The 25,008-nt window shown below is 37.4% G+C and overlaps 2 protein-coding genes across 2 annotated transcripts; one reads left to right on the top strand and one right to left on the bottom strand.

Annotated features, from left to right (window-relative positions):
• Window positions 1–3,311: 3,311 nt before the first annotated feature.
• Window positions 3,312–4,253, top strand: LOC121172323 (olfactory receptor 10AG1-like). The gene has a single exon (XM_041004177.1). It carries the CDS (start codon window positions 3,312–3,314, stop codon window positions 4,251–4,253), a length of 942 nt encoding a protein of 313 aa, XP_040860111.1.
• Window positions 4,254–12,559: 8,306 nt separating this feature from the next.
• Window positions 12,560–13,528, bottom strand: LOC121172245 (olfactory receptor 10AG1-like; the record flags this gene model as incomplete). The annotated part of the gene is made up of 1 exon (XM_041004099.1): window positions 12,560–13,528. A coding segment is annotated over one exon (969 nt), but the record flags the coding sequence as incomplete, so codon positions are not given.
• Between the last annotated feature and the right edge of the window lie 11,480 nt (window positions 13,529–25,008).

Below are 25,008 nucleotides of genomic sequence, written 5' to 3'. Positions count from 1 at the left end.
AAGGATAACTACTTTTATTGAAGGAGCACTTCATGTTTAGAAAAAAAGTCACCATTAATGTTAATAATAGAACTGGTTTCATTTATAAATGAGTAACATCTAGATGGTTTAACCTACAGTGAGAAAAACACCTCAACTGATAGAATCAAAATGGTAAATATGAATAATTTTACATAAATATACAAGTTTTAGTACATGACAGTTTAAAATTCAAAATTCCAACTTGATATAAAATAGGAAATGTCTTAAAAGTAATTTTATGTTGCTTTCTTATATATAATTACAGTAAAATATTACTTTAAAATAAAAATTTTGTGCTATGTGATGTAATTTCACATGTATTTTATAATTAAAATTTGTTTTCCAGTCAAAACATTAATGCACTTCTCATATTTACCTATTTCTTGTGGAAATATTATCAAAAATCCTTTTTTACTTACCATTTTCCAATGGGAAATAAAAGGCATATGATTTTTATGAAATAATTATGCTATAATATTAATAACTTGGTAAGTACAAATTTAAAATGCAGAAGATTCTTTCGGTGTATTAATACAGCTAATGTATATCCCAAATACATAGATGAACTTTATAGAACTTTCAATATCTAATCTATTGGAATAATATTATAAATTTCCTTAGCTATTTGAATAACTCCAAGGAATATGGGCTTGAATCTAACCAAATATTTACTTCTTTTCAATTATATGAAAATAAATTTTTGCATATGATGCTAACATATATAATTTCAATTTAGCTTATTTCTGAATGCCACTCAATTCCTTTCTAGTGAAATTTCATAAAAATTGTATGTATTGCATTTATATTTTGAAAACATCTTGTCAACAATTTGAGTTTTTGCAATGAGGAATTATGTTTTGTTTCACATTGGAAACGCTTTTAGTCAAATTATGTATATACAATGTGTCATCTGTAAAGTCCATATATTTATCTGGAAATTAGTCTCATATATCATCATTTTGTTTTTAAGATTCATCTATTTATTTGAAAGACAAAGTGATAGAGAATGAGAAACACAGTGAGAAGGATCTTGTATCTATGTTTCACTTGCCCAGTGGCCACAATGGCTGGAGCTGGGCTGTTCCAAAGCAAAGAGTCACAAGCTTCCTCTGCATGTCCCACAAGGATGGAGGGACCCAAGCCCTGGGACCGGCTTTCACTGCTTTGTCACGTATGTTAGTTAGCAGTGGGCTGGATTGGTGTGGTATTAGTGCAATGTGGAGGCTGGCTCACAGGCAGTGGTTTTACTAGCTAAACCATAACACCTGTTCTTGCAGTCTGTTTTCTGCATTGTATGCTGATTTCATTGAACTAGTGCCCCTTTGAGTGAATGTTTGGATAGTATGTGAGATGCCTGAAACTCATATCAGGGTCCTGGGGTTTGTTCTCTTGCTCCAGGATCACAAACGGCTTCCTGAAAATGCATACTTAGTGAGGCAGCCCATGATTTTGGACATGGAGCACTCACATAAGAGATCTGGATTGGTTTCCAGCTTTTTGGGAAAAGAATAATTTTGTTGCTTAAATTGGGGAAGTGAATAAGCTGATGGGAGCAGTCTCTCTTTCATTAACTGAATGAACTTTTTAAAATAATAAAAATGTATTTTAAGATGTAGCATAGTGGCTGTTGTGTTAACTTCATTTCCCTATCAATCACTGAGCCACCTTAAAAGGTGTACAATGATTATCTAACCTCTATGTTATTTTCAAGAAAAACAGTGAACTGTTCCTGCCTCTAAGGTTAGCCAGTGTTAGAGAGAGAAGTCATTAAAGAGTCTATCCAATGGCAGCTCCGTTAGTGAGCAGTGTCTTGTACTCTTGGTGTTAGATCCTCATGAGCAGAGAAAAGGATGCAACAAAAATATGGCAGGGAATTCTTGGGTATTTCATCCTGAATGTTTGGAAATTTTATAACGGTCTATTGATTTCACTATGTGCTCACACATTACATTCATTATATACATAATTTAACATAGAAGATATGTAGGAAAAATATTCATTTTGAAAACTGCAAGTAAAGTTAGAATAAACATTCAATTTATGATAATAAGAATAACAGTATTTATGCAGAAATTTATAAGCATCAGGAATTCTCAAGTTGTTTAATTCATTTTAAGATAATTAATTCACATAATGATCACAAATATTGGTATCATTATCACGCCCTTCTGTAGCGGAACCAACTGTAGTGTGGAAAGCCTCAGCAGTTTGCATGAAGTGCTCCAGAATGTAGGCAGTGGGTCCCTGCCTCAGCTCCGGTCCATCTCTGGAGGGCTGTGTCCCACAGTCATTGCATACAGTGCCTGATGCACAAAGTCCAGATCATCAGGTGGAGAAGTGAGTCAGGACTGGGACTAGTGAAGAGCAGAGCTGAGAGATGCCTTGGATGCAGCGTGAGAGGGAGGCACGATAGAGCAAAGTAGCATGCTTTTAAATATGAAATTTCAGATTTGTTCTCTGTATGCAAAAATTTTAAAAAACCTAAAAACTAAAAGAATGGTACTGCTCAATTAAAGCAATGCCAAGGAATGTAGGAGAGACCCAATCCTCTGAGCACTGTACAGAGGGGCAATAGCATGGAGTATAGGGGCAAGACACCTGTCGGATCTGGATAACATGAAGAGCAGAGATTGTCCTAGGGCACAGAGCCAAAAAAATACAACCTGACAGCCCCGTATCTTTACCCATCTCCCCAGTTACCTACACTGATTTTTATACTATTCTGTCTTCAGCTGTTTCCCCTAGGTCCGTATTTTTTTATTCCAAGTCCATGTCCCCATGTGACTACCTTCTCCAAATAAAACCCTTCCTAGGCCCCAAGAAGTATCCTACAAAAATAGACTTCTTTTGTGTTGCATGCAATAAAACAGTCTGTCACTGATTAAAGTCAATTAGAGGTATGATCTCTATAGTCAAAACAGTAATGATCAAATGAAGTGATGATGGGAGGAAAGGAAGAGTTGAAACAGGCAAATGAAACTGAAGGGAATCTGAGTCATGTGCAAAAGTTCTGTATTGATCTTGAGTGTTTGCTGATTATCACTGTGTCTGTGCTGGGTAAAAGCTCAGTAGCAATTTGGCTTATCATGAATGCTAGCAGACAGCAGGATGGAAAGAAATTTCAGGAAGTGTGTGCAGTGGTACCTCACAGGCTTCAAAGAAGGAACATGTGAAGCAGTTACATGGTAACATCCTAAGAATAGCGAAAACTGCAGCCATCATAAGTCTTGATGTGAGTGCTCAGATGTGTCTAGAGAACAGAGTCCATGCTCGTTTTCCTGTTTCTACAGATGAAGCTCCAGCAAAGATCACAAGAAGAAAATGTCACTGAGTGGGTGGAATTTGTTCTCTTGGGTTTCTGCGATGTTCCACATCTCCGATGGTTTCTTTTTGGTTTCTTCTTACTCATCTATATGGTAATCCTGTTGGGCAATGGAATCATAATACTAATAACAAAAGTGGACTCTACTCTTCACATCCCCATGTACTTTTTCCTTGCCAATTTTTCCTCCTTAGAAATCTGTTATGTTTCAGTTATACTGCCCAGGATGCTCAGGAATCTTGGAACTGAGCGGAGGGCAATCTCTTTATTCTCCTGTGCTACCCAAATGTTCTGTTTCCTTACATTTGGGGCTACTGAGTGTTTCCTGCTGGCTGCAATGGCCTATGATCGCTACGTGGCCATCTGTAACCCTCTGAACTACCCTGTCATCATGAACCACAAAGTGTGTTCCCAGCTGGTGGCTGCTTGCTGGATCAGTGGGGTCCCAGTGCAGATGGGCCAGACACTGCAGATTTTCTCTCTGCCCTTTTGTGGTTCCAACCAAATCAACCACTTCTTCTGTGACATCCCCCCGGTCCTCAGGCTGGCTTGTGGGGAGATCTTTGTGAATGAGATGATGGTCTACTTAGCCGCAGTGGTGTTGGTCTCGGTTCCATTTGTGCTAATCCTCACTTCCTACATTAAAATCATCTCTACAGTTTGTAAGTTGCCATCAGCCACAAGTCGAGCCAAAGCTTTCTCCACCTGTTCATCTCATCTCACAGTGGTGATGTTATTCTTCGGGTCAGCCATCATTACTTACTTAAGACCCAACAGCACTCACTCAGCAGGAACTGACAAAGTGCTTTCTCTGTTCTATACAGTTCTGACTCCCACGTTTAACCCCATGATATATACTTTAAGGAACAAGGATGTCACAATTGCTTTGGGGAGGTTACTAGGTAAGTAACTTACTGTAATCAATTTAGAGGATACCTTCATTCAGGAACTTGTTTTAATTGCATCTGTAATATAATTGCTGGAGAAATCTGACTCCAGTCTGTCTCCACAGTAGTGATGACTTACAAAAAAATCTGAATTGTAAGCTTGAGTGGTGTCTCTATTGAAGTTACATGTGTGATGCTTGTCAACAAATATCAAAATACTCCATTGATAATCCTGTGCAATACCCAATCTAAGAATCGTTGATGAGGCTAATATAACAGATTCAATGATCATACATATTTCCCTAGAAATCACAGAATTTATTTCACTGATTTATGACAACCAGTTTTAAAATATACCTGAAAAGCAACATTGGTCAAGCAATGGATATACAGAGAAGTTACCTCTTAAAAAAATGATCATCATGTTTTGGAATGTAGTTTTATAAATGTTGTTGACACCAATAGCATTGAGCATTGTTTGGGATTCATTTATATGATTAAATATTTTATAACTTTCAGGCATGGCTTTACTACTTTTATTATAATATGTACATATATAATAGACTTTGGAAAAAGAACGCCATCTTCAAATAGTCAGACATGCTTTTACTACCAGGAGCAACTTGTTACTTTTCTAAAATGCATTTTCAGGAGATAATAAAAGAGACACAAAAATTAGGAAAGGGGGAATGTATTTTCAAGGAACTATGTATCTGTTATACTAACATAGGTATTTTGCATATACCTTGTACATCATATATAGCCACACAAATTAAAATGTTGCCATAAGTGTATATTGTAGGTAAGTGTTGAAATAGTATTCTGTTTCTAAATTCAGTTCCTAAAAATTTTGTTCATTGAAAAAAATCTGTTATTGCTCTAATAAATAAAGCAAATATCTGTGTTCAATGTGGATATTGAAATAAAAATTTTGTTCATTGAAATAAATCTATTATTTCTCTAACAAAGCAAAAAAATGTGTTTAATGTGATAATTGAAATTGCTAAGATATTTTCTTTCATACTGACACAAGTAAGGACATTAATTTTTCATACACCATAATCACATAATAAATCATTTATATCTAAAAACAATGAATTTCTAAGAGATAAGGTTTATTCCCTGGATTGATATTTAAAAAGAAATACTTTCCCAAGGTATAAACAAATGTCATGGTTGCCTTGTGCAAAACTAGTGTTACACTATTTGGAGAAAAAAAGTTAATCCATTTTGGACATTCTGGCCCTGGTTAATTCCAAATTTGTGTTAACTATACTAGTGTGCCAGGATAGCTGCCTATTATATTTCTTTCAAAGATATATGTGAAACAGATGATAATGTTGTGCTAGAAACCAACATGCCAGCAAATGGGGCTTTTGGACCCACATATCATGGTACACAGGCCCTAGTAAGCCGAGAAGGACAGCAGCCCAGCAGGCCACATAAGCAGGCTTGGGGAGCCTGATGTTCACTGGCATGGGGGTGGTGGATTGGTCAGGGAAGGGAGTCTGGGGATGTGTAAGAAGGTCATCTTCTGGGCCCAGCAGCGTGGCCTACTGGCTACAGTTCTCACCTTGAATGCGCCAGGATCCCATATGGGTGCCAGTTCTAATCCCGGCTGCTCCACTTCCCATCCAGCTCCCTGCCTGTGGCCCGGGAAAGCAGTCGAGGACGGCCCAAAGCTTTGGGATTCTGCACCCGCATGGGAAACCCAGAAGAGGCTCCTGGCTTCGGGTCAGCATAGCATCGGCCATTGTGCTCACTTGGGGAGTGAATCGTCGGGTGGAAGATCTTCCTCTCTCTCTGTCTCTCCTCCTCTCTGTATATCTGACTTTCCAATAAATAAATAAATCTTAAAAAAAAAAAAAGAAGATCATCTGCTGAGGGAGAACGGTCCACGTGAGGAATGACTGCTGAGGCACTCGCACTACTACTTGCAGGTAAGAAAGGATCTGAGACCCAGTGGTGTCGGAGCAGGGAAACTAGAGAACTTTCCTGGGTTTGGTGGCAAGCCAACCTAGGCATGACCACAGAACTCACCAACATGTATGTGAAATGTGATTGTTGTCTGATCAGACTGGTTCAGGCTACACTACAGGTGTACTCAAGATTTGGATGTTATGCAGACTGGATTACAAAATCCACCAGCACACACACAAAAGCTGAGACTGAGAGGATGACTAAATTACTAAGTGTCTAACGTCCACTAGCATGCTTGAGATTGGGATTGGCAGAGGGCCTGGTGGGGGCACTTGGGGAACTCTCCCATTACACTGTAACTTGCATCAGTGAGAGAGTTGGAGCTGGGTGGGTGTGGGCCCCAGCAGAGAAGGGTGCTCCACTGGTCTGCAGATGTGTAGTCTCACTTGGGACGGTAGACCAGGATAGATCAGGCCAAAATATAGTGCACTGGCATGCAGGAGGTAGGAAAGTGTACAGGTCATGTCAGGGTAGGCTATCATAACTACTGGTTTGTGTAAGAATCATGAATGGGGGCAGGCTGAGCAGGGCTAGGCTGTAACACCCATCAGTAAGAGTTGGAACTGGGAATGAGCCAGGCCTGGCATGGCTGCAGCATCCAATGGCAAGGGACAAGACAGAGGTTAAATCATGGATGGCTGGGTTAGAGAACTACCAGCAAGGTCTGCATCTGGGAGCAGCATGGTAATGGAGCTAAGGGGATCTTCTGCTGGGCTTTAGTTCCTTCTGTTGAGAACATGAGCTAGGAATTGGACCAGATCAGGCTGGTTATGGCTACAACATTCATTAGTATGCTTGCAGGCTATGACTGGGGATGTGCCAAACTGGGCTAGATTCCAACATCCACTGGCATTCATGGGACCCGAGTGTGTGTGGGACAAGATGAGCTAAATCGTGGCATCCAATGATCCACATGAGAGCCGGTTCTGAGTGTGGACTAAGCAAGGGTGGGCTATAGCACCCACAAGTGAGAGCCAAAAAGGAAATGGCCTTCTCTGGAAAAACCTCTGTACCTGCTTGTGAAGATAGGGACTGGAGGTGAACCAAATCAGGCTTAGCCAAACACCAACCATTATGTAAAATCCATGACTGGGAACTGGTCTGCTAGGGGAGCTTGAGGGAACTTCCCTTTTAGGATTTTGCTCTTGCTGGTGAGCATGAGAACTGAGGTTGATGTAGTTCAGGCCGGGTTGGGCTACTGCACCCATCCTTATACATGTGGGTAAGGTATGGGGGCAGGCCAGGCTAGGCCAATCTAAAACATCTACCATCAAGTGTGAGAGGCAGGATGGGGTTCAGGCCAGGCCACGTTGAGATGGAATATCCACCATTTGACATTAAGGTTGGGACTGTTGGGATGGCCAGGGTGATTGGCTACAGTACCCCTGAACTTAAGCTGGGACTGGGGGTTGTCTGGGCAGAGCCAGTGAATGCCAAGATGAAATGGGTCATGTAAAAGCAGCATGCAGGAACCACAAGCACAGGCAAGACCTCAGACCAGCAATGAACCTGGTGGGGTTGGGAGTCAAGATTAACCGAACTGACAAGAAGCTCAATGGAGAAATTATTTTAATATTCTGAACTTTCAGGATGATACACTTTATCTGAGAATACAGAGACTTTTATACTCCAAAAGAACTCCACTGGTGTTCCAAGGTTAGACACGAGTCCAAGTGTCCCTGGCTTGGGACTAGCTCCCTGCCCACTGATGCACTCAGCTCCTTCATTTCCCCTTGTTTTTATATTTTGAAGCATGATTACATTGACTGCATTTTGATGATGAGTTATGGTTTGGATTTGCATGACCTGCCTGCAAACGAGGCAAAGACAACATAAGGAAACAAGAATTAGTGTAAATAGCAGGCCTGAAGCCCAATGACTAACTCTATTAAAGGGCTCCAAGGCTGAAACACCAGTGGCAATGCTTTCCAGTAAATGAGCTGCTGAAATTTCTCTTAATTGTTTATCAAAAATTTCAGAAATTGAGGCCTGTAAATGTCCAGTATCAGCAGTGACATTGCCATGATTTTTTAAATAACACTTAACTGTATCACAAAGAAAAAGACTTTTATTCCAGGGAACAGGTGTTATATGAACTGAAGTAAAATTCCAATCGCACTTAAGGAATAATAGTTTTGTGATAGATCGCAACTGATCACCCAGTGACAAAGCAGCAGGTTCAAGAGCAGCAGCTTCAGCACATGAGAATCGCTGAGTCACCCATAAATGTACTGAGTCCTTTTGCCATTGTTGCACAAGATATGCCCTTTGAACTCATTGATGTAAGGCAAGTCCTGCTGCTGCAGCCGTGGCAAGTGATTGCAATGATTTTCAGCACTCCAATTTTGTTATTCTTTTCAGTTCTGTAATAAGGTGTGCAACATTAGGAGGGAGGGAGAGTCTTCCCAAGTTCTTGCCAGTCAGACAGGAATCCACACACCTACGTAAGCTGTCAAAATGTAGATGGACTCATGAGAGAAACTGACAGGAATAGAGTTATTAATGCAGGTAAATAAGGCACAACTAATACACGCAACAGTCCCATAGTTTTGTTCCATTTTATAGTTCCTTTAAGTAGTACAAAGGGCAGTCTTACACATACCTGAGTATACACTGGGGAGTATATTTTGAATGATGCTGAAAACTCACCACCACTGTGTGAAACATACCCAATCCATGTTTTCATAGAGTATAATATGTTTACCAATTTCCATGTGTGACTTTGATTGGGACATCCTGGAATATAAGGAGAAGGGACAGCCACTCCCCCTCCACGCCGATGAAAGAATCTGATGAACTTACGTGGGTCTCTATTGTATCAATCACTTTACAGTACTGTAGTTGTTTTTCTGTCATTTTACTTTAGGCAGAGCCCATAGGGCTTTGCTCTCTAACATTTCCATAGCAAATACTAATCGTCTGCCGGATTTCTGGTTCTCTACGTGAGACCCATGATTTCCAGCCCCAATACATACTGGAATTCCCTCTGAGCCTAATTCATACTTTCCTGATAAGAAAATTCCTTCTTACACAGGTATTAATGGCCCTCATTCATCAAAAGGACGTGAAAGCCTTGTAGAATCGTTAACATACACAGGTATAGGTGGATCCCACCATGTAGTGGGCCTGTTTAACGGAGGCTGTAGAGCATAACCCCAATATGCATCGTTACTCACATTAGCTGATGTGGATGCCATCATCATTACAGCTAATATTGTCAGAAAAAAGTGTTTCAGAATTTAGATCCTGCCCTGTCTTCCACACCACACATTTGCCTAGTTGTACAAGCTTCTTCAGCTGACCCATGTAGGAAGTTTTGCCTTTTCAGTTGCTTGACAAGTTACCTTTGTTGATATGGTCATTTTTTCTCATCTCCTCCTCTGCTGGCTCTAGATCAGGCCTTTTCCACTTGCTCATGTTGATATTGTAGCCACCAAACTTGTAACCACTGCTGCAAAGGATCTGAGAAGACAAGAGCATAGCCTCGGCCCAAAAACCTTGACATTTCACTTTTCCCACTGATGAGCTCCAGTATGCACAAATAGGTTGTGCATCTGTTGGAGGCCATTTAGTCCCAACACTAAAGTGAGTGTCTGCAAAGGAAAGGTTTTCTGAATTTTCACTTAAAAAGTTTAGAGTGAATAGGGCTTACTTAGAATCATCCCTGGGTTCCTGTCTCCCCCTTTTACTTTAAATAACATAGTTTTTAATGTGTGATGAGATTGTTCTACTGTGGCTTGTCCTTGAGAATTGTAAGGAATACCAGTAACATACTTAATGTTCAAACAATATAAAAACTGTTGAAAAGAACTACTGTGATAGGTAGGACCATTATCAGTCTTAATAGTATGGGTAAGATCCATTATATTAAAGCATTCATACAAATGTTGAATAACTGCAGAAGCTTTTTCAGAAGATAAGGCAATAGCCCATTGAAACCCAGAGTAAGTATCTATAATATGATGTAACTGATGGAGACGTCCAAAAGAAGCAAAATAGTGACACCCATTTGCCATATGCTCTTACTATGAATGCTTCAGGTGTTTTAGCCTTGAGCCATATGTGATGTATTAAATTGTTGGCAAATGTAACACTGTGATATAATATATTTTCCTTCTTAACTGGTCAACATAAATCTAGATTTAAGAGCTCTCCAATTAGCATGTGAGTAATTATGAAATTAATTGCATCTGAATACAGAGTGGCAATCAGTTGGCCAATGGCATGTTTTCTTTCAGATAAAGAACCAGAAGGATCAGTATGGGCTCTCATGTGTGTGCTATATAGAGGATACTGTCTTTGGTGTAAAATCTACTGCAAGGAACTAAATAGTTAATCAACAGGTAAAGAGGATGGAGAAATGTGAGCAGCATGAATATGTCACCTACAAAATCAGAATATTGGGAGTCGGTCACAACGTTGAGCACAAAAGGAACATGTTGTAAAAGAATTGTTTCTGCTAACTCAGCCTGTTGAACAGGCGTTGCTTTTATAATTTTTTCTTGACCCGGGCCAAGAGAGATATTGCCCTTTGCTGGCTTCCAAGATTCATGAGCATCCTGGAGAGTATAACTGAAATGTAACAGACTTCTAAGGAGGAAAAAATTGGCAAATCTGCCTTTTCAGTAAAAATCAAGTAAATCTTAAAAAATTGAATTACTTCTTGTTCTGTCCCTATTATTTTTTGTGTACTAAATTCTATCTATGAATACATAATATTTGACAAGTGGGAGTCCTGTGAAATCCAACTGCTTTGAGGCATATTCTCTTTCAGTATGTACAGTCTTGGACACCCTTAATGTTTGCACCATCCACAATCAACCTGCATGTACACAATGTTTTATGGAATTTTGTAATCCTCTCCTTGTTTTGAAAAATAGTGTGTGTTATATGTGCATTTACATAATTTCTCATGTTAGGAAGTGAGAATGCATTGAGTGGATTTGTTAGGTAGCCTGTTCTTAGAGTCTCTGTGCTATGCAGTGCTTAGATGTAACACACAGTCTGCAGCAGTGTGCTGGAGTGCGTTCCCCTGGCTACAACTTTGTCCTCCAGTATTTCAGAACAGAGACGTGTAACAACCTCCCTCAGACAAACAGGAGTCTGTGAAGATTCTCGGGCATGGATTATTGCCACAAGAAGAGACTCAATGATTCAGCCTGGAAGTGAGAGGACAAATATTTTATGTCATATTCCCCCCAAATCATAGGATAAGTATACACACACACACATCCCAATATTAACAGAGTTCTGAAAGCATGAAAAATTCATTGCAGAGGATTCAAAATTAAAATTTTAATTGGAAAACTCTACACATAATGTTTTTTTCCACAGTTTACACTAACAAATTATCAAAAATTAATAGGTTAAAAAATAGAAATTCGTCTCTCACATTTCTTAGAACAATGGCTAATATCACAGTTCCATTAAGGCTTGACTTCAGCTCCTGGATTTTGGCAGCACTTGCCCTGCTTGATTTGTAGCTGATTTGTTCAGGTCTTTGTTTCTATTTGCATACGGTGTGTCTCTCAGATTCTCTGTTTCTCTTATCAAGAAATTCATTAATCTTTGTTTCCCTTAATAAAAACACCTATTAATTAATTTTGTGTTACCTCAAACCATGATGATGTGTGTTCAAAAGCCTTAACTTAACCATATTTGTAAAGATCAAATTTACAAATAAGTTTACACGTGCAAATTCAGTGTGGAGACATATGTCATGGGCCAGCACCGAGCTCAATATACACAGTTATACAGATTTCAAGGTGATTGCAATCATGGCTGATTATATTGATTAGTTATTACCAATGCAATTCTTGAAGCTACATTGGGAGGAGATAACAATATAAAGGGAACAGAGTAAACTCAGAAATAGAGGATGAATTCTTCTGTGGTTTAGTTAAAATTAACAGAAAGAAGTAGCACTCTTTTTCGCCATTTAGTACTTTGTGTTTTTCATTGAGTAAATCCAACAGAAGGATCACAGAAAAGTAGAATATTAACCTGAAAGTAGTAAGTTAAAAATTATTGTTACGGTAACATCTGGTACTGATTATATGACACCTTCAGGCGGCTTTTCCTGTTTTCAGATAACTTAACCATTAGCAAAGAGAGGAATCATTAATCTTCAAAATGATACACTTACACTTCAGTAAATTTGTTCCCCAGTTACACTGCTGTGGGTAACTAAACTTTATAACATAAATTCTTTATACAGTGTGTGTGCTCTTATCATATTAGTTAGTATGACTCAGAAACATGGTCAACAGTTTTGCATTTTTTTCTAGTCATGGCAAATACCCAATGAAGACACAGGTTAAGTAATTTTTTTTTTTTTTAGCTATCTGCTTCAAGTCAATAATTTATTCAGTAGTTTTCTCAGTGCCGACATGATGTCTTTGTTCCTCAGAGTATAAATAATAGGATTCAAAGTTGGGATCAAAATGGTATAGAAAAGAGAGATTAGCTTCCCCATTCCTTCGGAATGATTTGGTTTGGGCTGCAAGTAAGTGATGCCAGCTGTTCCATAGAATAAAACTACAACTGTGAGATGAGAGGAGCAGGTGGAGAAGGCTTTAGCCCTCCCTTTGGCTGATGACAATTTCAGAATACTGGAAATAATTTTGACATAGGAAACAACAGTCAGCATAAATGGAACCATGACAAATACCACTGCCACAACAAAGACTATCATCTCATTCACAAATGTGTCACCACAAGCAAGCTTAAGGATTGGAGGGATGTCACAGAAAAATTGATTTATTTTATTAGAAACACAAAAGGGCAAAGAAAAAATCTGCCATGTTTGCCCTACAGCAGGTGTTGTAAAGACCCAGGAGGCAGCCACCAGCTGAATACACACCTTGTGGTTCATGACCAAAGGATAGTGCAGAGGGCTACAAATGGCCACGTAGCGGTCATAGGCCATCACTGTCAGCAGAAGGCACTCCGTGCCTCCCAGCAAAAGCACAAAGCACATTTGTGCAGCACAACCAAGCAACGAGATGTTTCCTTTCTGGGTACAAAGATCCATGAGCATCCGTGGGATGGTGACAGTTACATAGCAGATTTCCAGGAAGGAAAAATTGCCAAGGAAAAAATACATGGGGGTTTGGAGAATGGGGTCAATCACAGTTATTAATATAATGATGCTGTTGCACAACAAGATTGTCAGATATAGGAGGAAAAATATCCCAAAAAGAACCCACCGGGCACTGGGAATGTCAGAAAACCCCAGCAGGATAAATTCCGTGTATGTAGTGTTGAATTTTTCTGTTTTAGTATGCTCTTCATCTGTAAATACAGCAAATTCAGGATGGTTAATTGATTCAAAATTAAATTATAGTGTCCTCCAAAACTACCTGGATGAGGCAAGACTACAAAAACAGTATCTTTGATTCTTTATACCAATACTTATTCCTGGAAAGGACATTTGAAGCTTCAGAAATTGCCTGCAGTTAGAAATCCAATCAAGAGAACATATTAGCATGTTCTAGACTTATCTTTAAAATAATAAGTTCATGGAGCTGGATTATAATACAGATTAATTCTGTTGTTTTATCTAGGTATGTTACTCTTTTGTAGTTGTAATTTTCTATCTCCTTTTCCCCCAGCTTTTGTATATTGACTCCAAATGCATTTGAACGTCTCTCTTTCATATTCCAGTAAGAATAATTTATCTTTAAAAAATCCCTTGCTCTTTTGTGACCTAACCCATAACCATGTTAAATATGAAAAACATTGCTAGCAGTATGCATGGCAGTCTTATGTAGAACCACTGTTAATATATGATGAATATTAACTAATTATTAACCCAGAGTATGGCCATTCCCTTACAATACATTTCTTCATATTTGCTTTATTAAACATGTGGTATTCCTCTTTGTTGTGACTGTCTATAAGTAAATGAAATGCCCTTTCTCTATTTCCAATTCCTAATAGCTTCAAAAATTATAATGTTGGTTAAATCTAAACGAAATTGTACTGATTCCATATGGGTGTCCACAGCACGTGGACATTGCTAAATCACAAAAGAAGACAAAACATGATTGTTTCTTCATATTAGTATGATCCAGTGTGACATGGCTTTGCATTTTCTTAATGCTTTTTCTTCAACTTTAGAAACCAAATATTTGTCTGTTTTTATCTCTGTAACATATTACGTCTTTATACTTCCAACCCCAATCACCTAATTCCCTTCACTCATTGTATGTTGTCAAATACAAGTGATCAAATATGTTTTCTTTTTGCTTTGTTTTTTTTTTTTTGCATCAGTTTTTTCAAGAGTATCTTATATGGATCCTCTTTGTTAACGGCATCTATATTCTTATTTGATATCATCTGATTTCCTTTAACTTGATATTTAGTTTATAAAACAGATGCATGGTATATGTTAAGCAATTTTCAGATTAATGTTAGATTTCCTTATGCTTCTATTTTAGTAGCTGAAACTTGTTCCTCAGATTTAGAACCAATTTTAGCTTTATTTAATTACATAGATTATAATATTATAGCTTACCTTTAAAGAGAGGCATGAAGAGTGCTACAATAGTATATGTGATTTTTTTTGCCTGTAATCCTTTTAAGGTATTCTTTTTCATAGAGTCACTCAGATTCTAAAATCTTATTGTTTTATTTCCATTATTAACTACTCTTAAAATGAGTAGTATAATTTTCCCCAAGAGTGCCTTGTCTCTGGTGTATCAATTACTTTCTTTTGGCAGTCGTTCTCTTTCATTTTGTAAAGTTATGTTGCTTATACAGTGCCTTCTTTTCATTTACCTTTGCCTTTAAGCTTTCTTGCTATGGCCTGTGTCTCAAAACTGGGAAATATCACTTAAACTTTTTGGCATTATTTCCAGGAAAGAGTCAAAGTATTTCTACAATTTTATTAATAGACTTAATATGGATTCATGAATTTCACTTTTATCCTTTCTCATCATTTCTTTGCTTTAATTTTTTTTTTATCATTCATATGCATGTCCTACAAACAGAGGAATACACACTGTGTTTCCACCACATGAACAGTTTGGGCTTGGTTGGTGTCTTCCATGAGATCCCAGCTCAACTTCTGAGCACTCTGTCCTGAATTAATTTTGTGCAGAAATTAAGGCATGCCATGATTACTTAGAATAAATTAGAATTTTTTTTTCACATGCTCATTGCTCAGGTTTCAGAGAAGGTGTAACTGATTAAAATGTCATGGCATGCACAAAATAACCACATTAAATCACATTGCTATTTAAAGTATACATAACAAAGAGAAGAATAATTATTTTCTCCACATCTTTGTCTGCCTTGCTGAACATGTTAGCATAAAAGCTAATACAAGCCTGTTTTACTATCATCTTTATACATGTAGGATTTTCATACTTGTAGTATCATTCATTTTCTTCTCTGAACACATATGCATTACATTTTTTAAAATATGCTGCATTACACAAATAATGGCATTTACTGAAGCAGAGATAAATGAAATGTGTGTTCTTTAGCACATTCATATCCAATACTCCAGTTCAAGCAAACCATTATTAGACTCCAAATGTCTTCACTGGTCTCCTTTCTCCATTTCTTTTCTTTTTTTTTTTTTAAACAGGAAAAGGAAGACGCTATTGCAACTTATGGGATATAATTCATTAAAAATTATTCCTAAATACAGTATTATAAATCATCTTCAAAATTTTTATATTCTTTCCATACATTAACTTCCATAAATTACAGAAAGCAAGTGACACTGTGTCTTATTGCACTTAGCATAGAAATATTCAATTACTTCTATTTTGTGGCAAATTTTGGACTTTGTTTATGGTTGGATACAATTCTATCAGGTTGGATGTCACAAGTTCTTTGAAAAAAACAATTTATTGTATTGTTATGTAAAGGCTATATTTACAAAGAGAAAGAGACATGGAGAGAAAATTTTTCCAATCTCTGGCACACTCTCCAAATGGCATCCACAGCCAGCGGTGAGCCAATCAAAACCAGCAACCAGGAGCTTCTTCCATGTCTCCCATGCAGGTATACGTTTGTAAAGCTTTGGGTGTCCTCCTCTGCCTTACCAGGATCTTCCACGTCTCCCATGCAGGTGTAGGTATGTAAAGCTTTGGGTGTCCTCAACTGCCTTACCAGGCTCTCTGTGTTGCAGCTGAGACACAGACTGATGTTCATACAGGACACCACCACTGCAGCCCGAGGATTAGGCTGTTACCCACCACCATGTTGACCCCAAGTCATGCCTTCTCCATTCAGTCTTCAGCAGATAGACCATGAATTGATTTTTGTATCTTTGCTAGTGCTTATTGAGGTGCTATAAAAAATAAGAATGTAAACAATCCTTTCATATGTTGATTTGATTTATTCTGTATATATTTCAATTGGTCAGATGGTAGATCTGTTTAATGTCTAGAAGAATCTGAATAGTGATTTCCATATTGATCATACCAATTTGCATTGCCATCATTGGTGGATTGGGCAACCTTATTTTTCACATTCCTGCCAATAGTCATATATGTGTATTTATGTTTTCATCTTTGAATGCTAGTCATTGTATTGCAGTGAACAGATAAGCTAATTTCTGTGGCTTGATATGCATTTCCCTGATGATTAATTATTCAGATCATATTTTCATGTGCCTTTGGCCATCTGTATTTTTTCGTTGAAAGATGACCATTGACACCCCTGTCAATTTCTTAAATGGACTGTTCACTATTTTACTATGGGATTTCTTAAACTCCTTATGGTTCTTACTAGAATTCCTTTATCAGATGTACAATTTGCAAACATTTTCTCCTATTCTGTCCATTGTCTGTTGCCTTTGTGGAGTGTTTACCTTGATGCAGTCCTGTTGGTCTGTTTCTGCCTTTATTGCCTGTGCTCAGATTTTATCCAAGATGACTTTGCACAGGGACACTATTACCATTATTTCTCCTATGATTTTCTTTGGCAGTTTGATGAACTCTTTCTCCAGTGAAACTGTTAACTAAAATTTAGCCTTCATTTGGATTCTATCCATTTATGTTTTAACTTTATTGTTGTGATTATTAATTTCTATGATAGGGTTTTTTGCAAGTGTAGGAATTCCTTCCTCCTTCTTTCCTCCTCCCTACTTACTATCCCCCCATATTTTTATTAATATAATTATGTTTTTAACTCCAGTCCTGGTTTTACATATAGTCAAGTGTTCTTTCTCTTTCTCTTTCTCTTTCCAGGTCTTCCCAAGTTTTACAGTCTTTAGAAGTTCTGGAAATTAATGGAAAGTGTGTGTTTTCAAACTGTGGTTGAGTTCCTCAAGGAATACAAAGGAAGTGAAGTGCTTTGTTGGTGAAACCACAGTAAGGATATTACATGCATATAGTATCTGTCATCACTTGGTTGAAGTAGTGCTTCCCTCTGTAAAGTTAAGTCTATTCTTGTTTCTCCCAAGTCAGCAAGAGTACCCCACGCTTAAAGGGATGAAATTATTCATCGTCACCCCCTGAATGGAATACTATTCACTGCTTAGGTACACATTATCTGTGTACATAAATGTGCATTTGAAACTGAGTTGACACAGTTACATATGAACTATTTACATATACTCTCATTTGTTTACATCAGTAAAGAGTTTCTTATCCATTTGATGCTTTCAGGAGCAATCCAGTGCTAAGTTAATGCCACTCAAAATGCTCAAGCTTTCACTCCTATGAGATTTTTCATGCTACTCCCCCTTATTCTTTTTAGGCTAGACTTTTTTTTCCTGGAGGGTGGAGGGCATTTTATTTCCTTTTGATTAAGAAGTATAATTTTATTTGTTTATTTTTACTTGTTCATCTTAAAGTATTTATGTTTTAAATGCAAGTCATTGTTACAAAGAGAAGAAGAGACAGAGAAATTTTCTCTCTTCAATCTTCCAGTTCACTATCCAGGTGACCATGTGGCCAGAGCAACCAGGCCAAGGCAAGGGACCAAGAGTTTCTTCCAGGTTTCCCATGTAGGCATTAAATGTCCAAGCATTGGGGCCATCGTCCACTTCTTCGACAGGTTATTAACAGGACTGGAAGTGCAGCAGCCAAAACTTGAACTAATGCTCTTATGGGATGCTGGCAACACAGAAGGTGTTTTTACCAGCTATGCTTAAATGCTAGCCCCACCTCACTTCATCATGTCAAATCTTGTTAGCAGAATGTCTGATTTCTTTCATTGCTATTTAACAGGCCATAAGCCCAAGTACAAAATGAGAATACACAGTTATGGTCCACAAAGTTAAATAAAACTTCCAGTGAGATTTTTAGATATAAATCTATTTTATCTTTCTTGGGAATTTTTAAGCAGCTGGTGCTTTTCAGTGGCTCTCTAATGTAATTTTATGTAAGTAGAAAGTGAGCATGTAAAGCCATCAGTTTGGATTTTAATATATCTTTAGTTGCACAATATAAAATTTTATGTAAATGCACAAGTAATCTTATACCATGAAATCCAAAACAGTAGTGAAGTGAATGTATCCAATCCAAATGCATCGTGCTTTGGGATTCTTTTAAGCTATGATAAATTTATAGCAGGAGATATCAGTGAGTGAAGTTTAGTCTCTGTAAAGAACAAGATATAGATCAAGTTAAATATTGTCTTTTGTTTAGATTGCCTTTGCCACTCAGTGGCATTTTTTTTAAAGATTTATTTATTTTTATTGGAAAGGCAGATATACAGAGAGGAGGAGAGACAGAGAGAAAGATCTTTCATTCAATGATTCACTCCCCAAGTGAGAGCAACAGCTGGCGCTGCGCCAAGCTGGTGGAGGATTAACCTGTTGAAGAATTATATCAACCCTATGCAGTCATCTATATAGTTATATAAATAGAGCCCTGATTCATCAAGCTTGGTCTAATATTCTCTTCCATTGTATTTGCTTGGTGTGTTTCTATTTATGTTTATGTGATTACCATAATACATACAATAATAGTTACAATTAATTTAGGAACACTCAAACATTGTGAGACATTTAATTTGTGACATTTGAAAGTAGTTCATGACTGAAATAGGCAGCTTTAAATGGGCACATGAAATTTCAGTTGAAAATTATGTTCTCCTCTAATTTGTTTTATATCTTTAGGCAACTCAGTAGTATGACTAAATTTTACTTGACAGATTGATACTTAAAATACTGTATGCCTGCACTCAGTGTTGGGGCCTAGCAAGTGCAGCTGATGCTGTAGACACCAGCAGCCCACGTATACATGAGTTCTTATACCGGCTGGTCCATTTCCAATCTTCTCTGCTTACAGCCTGGGAAAGCAGAGAGGATGAGCCAATACCCTGGACCCTGCAACAATGTGAGAGACCTGCTGGTTCCTGACTTCGGCCTGGCCCACACCTGACCATTGAGTCATCTGGGGAGTGAATCAGTGAAGGAAAATCTGTCTCTTCCTCTTTCCCTCTCTCTGTAACCCTCAGTTTGCAATCAATCAATAAATATTTTTTAAAGATGTACATGTCTCTCTCTTGTTTGTATACCTGATGATAAAAAGTAATTGCCCCTGTTCGCTCCTGCTCCTCTGCGCTGCTCGTCTGGATGATGTGAGGGCTTCCTCGCAGCCCTGCATTTACAGATGACTGATGCATGCCGAAACAGCAAGGATGCCTGAAGAATCCCAGATCACTACCACATTTGGAGTGAACAGTAAATAAACTTTTGCCTTCTGAAGGTGTGTCATATTTATAGCGTACAATATTTATCATCATAATTTTTGAATGTTTTTAAAATGTATCTTCTTGATAATCAGCCTTTAATTAGCTAAGCATTTTACATAACAGCTCAAAACAGATATGTATGCACTACTCTTGTCCAACAGTAATTGATTTCAAATATATTTTCATTTTTGAGCATCAGAAATAAGATGCAATTATAGATTCGAAAAGGAATCCTTTGTTTTTGCTGGTGTTTGCTGAAATACAAAATAGCAACAGAGGTGGCTGCAGTATTTTTTCTAACCTATTATTAGGCCAAAATGAGATGGAAAACGTGAAATACTTTTTACATAACAGTCTGATAAACACATATTAAAAACATTTGTCAGAGCAGGTATGATGGCTCAACTAGCTAATCCCCAAACTTACAGGGCCAGCATCCTATATGAGCAGCAGTTCCAGCTTCTTAATTATGTCCTAGCAAGAGTGGAGGATGGCCCACACCCTCGGACCCTACACTCATGTGGGAACCCAAAAAGAAGCTTCTGCTTGCTGGACCCTGGCTTCAGAACAAGTCAGCTCTGGCCAATGTGGCCACTTGGGGAGTGAACCAGCAGATGGAAGATCTTTCTCTGTCTCTCCTTTTTGGTTTAAATCTGCTTTTCTGGATTTAAAGAGAAACAAATAAATGAAGCTTAAAAATGATTGTCATCATAATTACCCATCTCTTAAGTACTGACATGTATTAATTTATTACTAACTGTTAAGCAGGTATTTAAGCATTTATACTAATTAAATATGGGTATCATATCTCACAAAAAAAAGCAATTGGTTAAAAAAAATTAGAAAAATACTCAACACGCACTCTTACATTAGTTTACAGTCTACTACCATTAAAAGGACCACTATTTAGTAAGAGTTAGGGTAGATGATAAATAAATCTGAACATAATGGAGGAATATTATAACGTTTTCACATTTATTTTTATATTTTCCCTAAGGATGCATTAGTATTTATTTAATTTATAATATTCAACTTGACTTACAAGCTTGCTGTTGATGTGAGCACTGTTTGCAATGTGATAACAGGTGCTCTCATTGACCTTGTCCCATCTACTCCAAGGAAAAATCATCATTTCAGTGGCCAGTCTTAGAAAAATAAAGCTAAACTATTTAAATTTTAAAAAGAGGCTACCATTAGCTACATTATCAAGTGATTTTCTTTCTGAGTTGCCTAAATGAGTGTGTAAATTATGAAGTCAGGAACTAAGAACATACTAGGAAGCAGCAAGGTTTGAGAAAGTTCTTTTGGTGGAACAAGATTGTGTTTAGCATAAAGTACACTTTTTTGGGCCCAGCACAGTGGCCTAGGGGCTAAAGTCCTTGCCTTGAACACGCCGGGATCCCATATGGGCGCAGATTCTAATCCTGGCAGCTCCACTTCCCATCCAGCTCCCAGCTCCACTTCCCATCCAGCTCCCTCCCATCCAACACCTTGGGAACCTGCACCCGTGTGGGAGACACAGAGGAAGTTCCTGACTCCTGGCTTTGGATTGGGGCAGCACCAACCATTGCAGTCTCTTGGGGAGTGAATCATCAGACGGAAGATCTCTGTGTCTGCTCTGTATATCTGACTTTGCAATAAAAATAAAATCTTTTTTTTTAAAGTAAAATAAAGTACACTTTTTCTCACTTTACAGAGTGTTCTGCAAAAAAACCTTCCATTTAACATTCCTACATTGGTTGATTCATTTTATGTATGAAAATTAAAGACCTTTGGCTCAAGATCAGTGGACACAAAGTTGCTTGCTTTTCCAAGACATGCCCCTCTTTGAGAAAGAAGAACAATATGCAGAGTTCAAAGAGCGAGCTAAGACCTTCATGTGTTATTGCCACCTACTGGTGGTGGATTTGATATAGTCACCTACTTGAGTCCCAAATCTAGTCATTCTTCAGGAAGTGACAAAGCACTCTCTCCTACGCCATCATGATTAATCACGATTAATCATGATTAATGATTAATCACATCACGTATCACCTTAGGAAAAAGGATGTCATGGCAGCACTATGAAAATACTAGCTGCAAAAATTAGCAAAAACAGTGTGCTGAATTTTGTTTTAAATCATCGACTTCTTGACAAAATTTCGAGTGAAATATTTTAAATCTATAACTTTCTTAGAAAAGTTAATTGCTTCTAGATTATCATATATTCAGTTTTAAATACTAGCCTGAAATTTATTACTATGCTTGGACATGTGCAAGACATATTAATAAGACTTTTAAGTATTCATTTATTTTTACTTGAAAGATTTAACAGAGCAAGAAGCAAAGATAAAGAGAGAAGTATTTCTGTCTGCTGGTTCACATCCCAAATGGCCAGAACTGAACCAATCCAAAGCTGATAGCTGGGAGATTCTGCTACGTCTCCCAGGTTGGTGCAAGATAGCAAGTACATGGTTCAGCTTTCACTGCTCTCCCAGGCCACTAACAGAGAGCAGAGCAGCCAGGACATGAACCAGTGCCTATATGGGATCCTCCACAACAGGGAAGAGGATCAGCTTACTGTGCCACAGTGCCAGTCACATATTAATGAATCTTCAATGCTGATGGCTAAAAAATAATGTTGTCTCACGAATAAAATGGTTAATTCCATGGTAATTAGACACACAAAAATCCAGATTTTAATCTACAACTTTTGAGACTTCAATATACTGTAAGACTAGTTAACTAAGTAATTTCTTAAATTTTGACACTTTTATCTGGTGTAACAGGGATCACAATGCCAATGTAGGATTGTGGCTCCAGGATTCTGGATAATTGATTTTTCTTTTATTTTATTTGTCATGATAGTGATCAGGTCATTAAACTAATTATCACTGGATTCAAGGTTACTGAAATACTGACAATGCAATCTTTTCCTAAATGCCATGATTATTGTAAGGTCCAAATAAAAATCCAGTTAAGACTGGAAAATTATAAAATCCTTAAAAATGAAGTGTTTCTATTCTTAGGTACGGTGATGTATGGAGTTACTTCTTCATTTGACTTTATATTCAGATTCAGCCAGAGAATCATCACAGATCCAATTATGAGGAAACTGGGAATTGAAACACACATCACCAATTAGAATTACTTTCCTGTAATTTATGCAAGGGTTTTAGTGTTTGTTTTAAATGTCATAAATTTCTCCTTGTTCGTTTAAGCTAACTTTATGGTACAGAGACAAATCTTCCATTATAGTCAAAGGAAGTAATAGCTTTTATATCAATAAACAGTGTCTCATCCACTTTTGCCAAGTTTTGTGAGATCTTAGTGTTTACGGCTACGTGTCATTGTTCTTTCTAGACTGTTAATTCAAAAGGCTTCCTCAGAAAATCAGTTTGCAATTTCAAATAATATATATGCTTTTCATTACCAAATTGTGTAATGTAGCTTAAAAATATAGACAGACATTATTTAAACAGGCATCTGATTTTATTGACAACATGTACCTAGTTTGGGATTGCCACTAGCGATACATGCTTCTGGATGTGATGACCAAAAATGATAGTCATGCATCTTGGTTTCCTTTAAGTTTGAATTGTACTTGTTGCTGAACATCAAATTTATTAATTTCTGGTCATCAAATACATAATATTTAAATATATTAAGCTAAATATCAAAGTAATGATTTAAATTAAATATAAAATTATTAAAAATAATGAGACATAAACTGCTTATTAAATCACATTTTGATTTATTGTCCAAGCGCATTGGAGTATGTGGGACATCACATCAGCTCTTGCCTTCACAAGGGACATTTGAACATACCCTCATTTAGTAACCCCCCTGCCTAGTGTCTTCACTGAAATGTTGTTACATTTTTATGTTCCAGGTAGGGATAAAGAGATCTCTTTAAGTTTTGTTTCCCTTGGTGTTGGTACTACAATGTAGTGAATAATATGTTTCTATAAATCTTAAAGTTATAGAGGGAATATTTTCCAGGACTGTAACTCTTTTTTCAAATTTGATTTCACAGGGTTTCCTTTGAAATTCGAACAGGCTTAATTCTCCATAACATTGAATTTGCAGGGTTTTGTCTATCTACTCATTTATGTCTCTCCAAAAAGCTTTGTTATTCGGCGTGTAGAGTACACATTTTGTTGTATTCATTATAATATCATTAATATCTCTTCTTTGTTTTTCATTAAAACTTTTCTTAATTTTTCCTTGCTTCTATTTGTGTGTATAAGTTCAGTGTATTGTTTAATGTTCACTTTATATCCATGTCACTTCGGAAGTCATTTATTACTTCTGCGTGTCTTGTTTTTAGCATATTACCTCTTGAAGTAGTCCTTTTATCTTTGGTACCCCTGGATGTTACTTCTCCTCATCCATTCTGTAACATTTTATTTATTGTGCTTTATTTATTTCATTTATTATTATACTAGATAGGAACTCTACTAACTTGATGAAAACACAGAGTTGAAGGTAAGTATTCTTGCTTTGCTGGTTTGGCAGGAATATTATACTTAGTATTTTAGTATTAAATACAAAGTCACATGTAGATTCTGTGCATTTTGAATAGACTTCTAAGAGTCTCCCATTTTGCAAGATGTTTGACTGTGTTGCCCTGAGATACATCAAAGCGATGAGATATGAAGAAAGTGACGAACATGCATTTTTAAAAATACATCTATTTTATTTGCATTGGAAAGAGAGAGTTAGAGAAGGAGAGACACAATGAGAAAGTGAGATCTTCCATCAGCTGGTTTACTCCCCCCATAGTTGCAATGGCTAGAGGTAGGCTGATCTGAAGCTAGGAATGAGGAGTCAGGAGCTTCTTCCAAGTTTTACACATGGGTGTAATACAACTTGAATCATCCTCCTTGCTTTTCCAGGCCCTAAGGAAGAAACTGGATCAGAAACAGAGCAGCTGGAATGCAAAACCAGTACTCATTTGGGATTCAGGCGCTTCAGGTGGAAGCCTAGCCTACTACACCATGCACCGAAACTGAGCATGCATTTTTGTTACATGAAATTGAAGCGCACACGTTTTGAGAATCATTTTCCTCGTCTTTGATATTGAAAGTAATGTTGGCAACAAATGTAGGCAGTTAGAAATTATCAGTAGATTCTGAGAGAATAACTACAAAGTAA

The sequence above is a fragment of the Ochotona curzoniae genome, unplaced genomic scaffold (assembly GCF_017591425.1).
Source record: "Ochotona curzoniae isolate NIBS_2020 unplaced genomic scaffold, NIBS_Ocur_1.0 scaffold_3171, whole genome shotgun sequence".
Classification (NCBI taxonomy): Eukaryota; Metazoa; Chordata; class Mammalia; order Lagomorpha; family Ochotonidae; genus Ochotona; species Ochotona curzoniae.
Note: the sequence above shows the minus strand (reverse complement) of the source record. Positions and strands in the feature narration are given on the sequence as shown.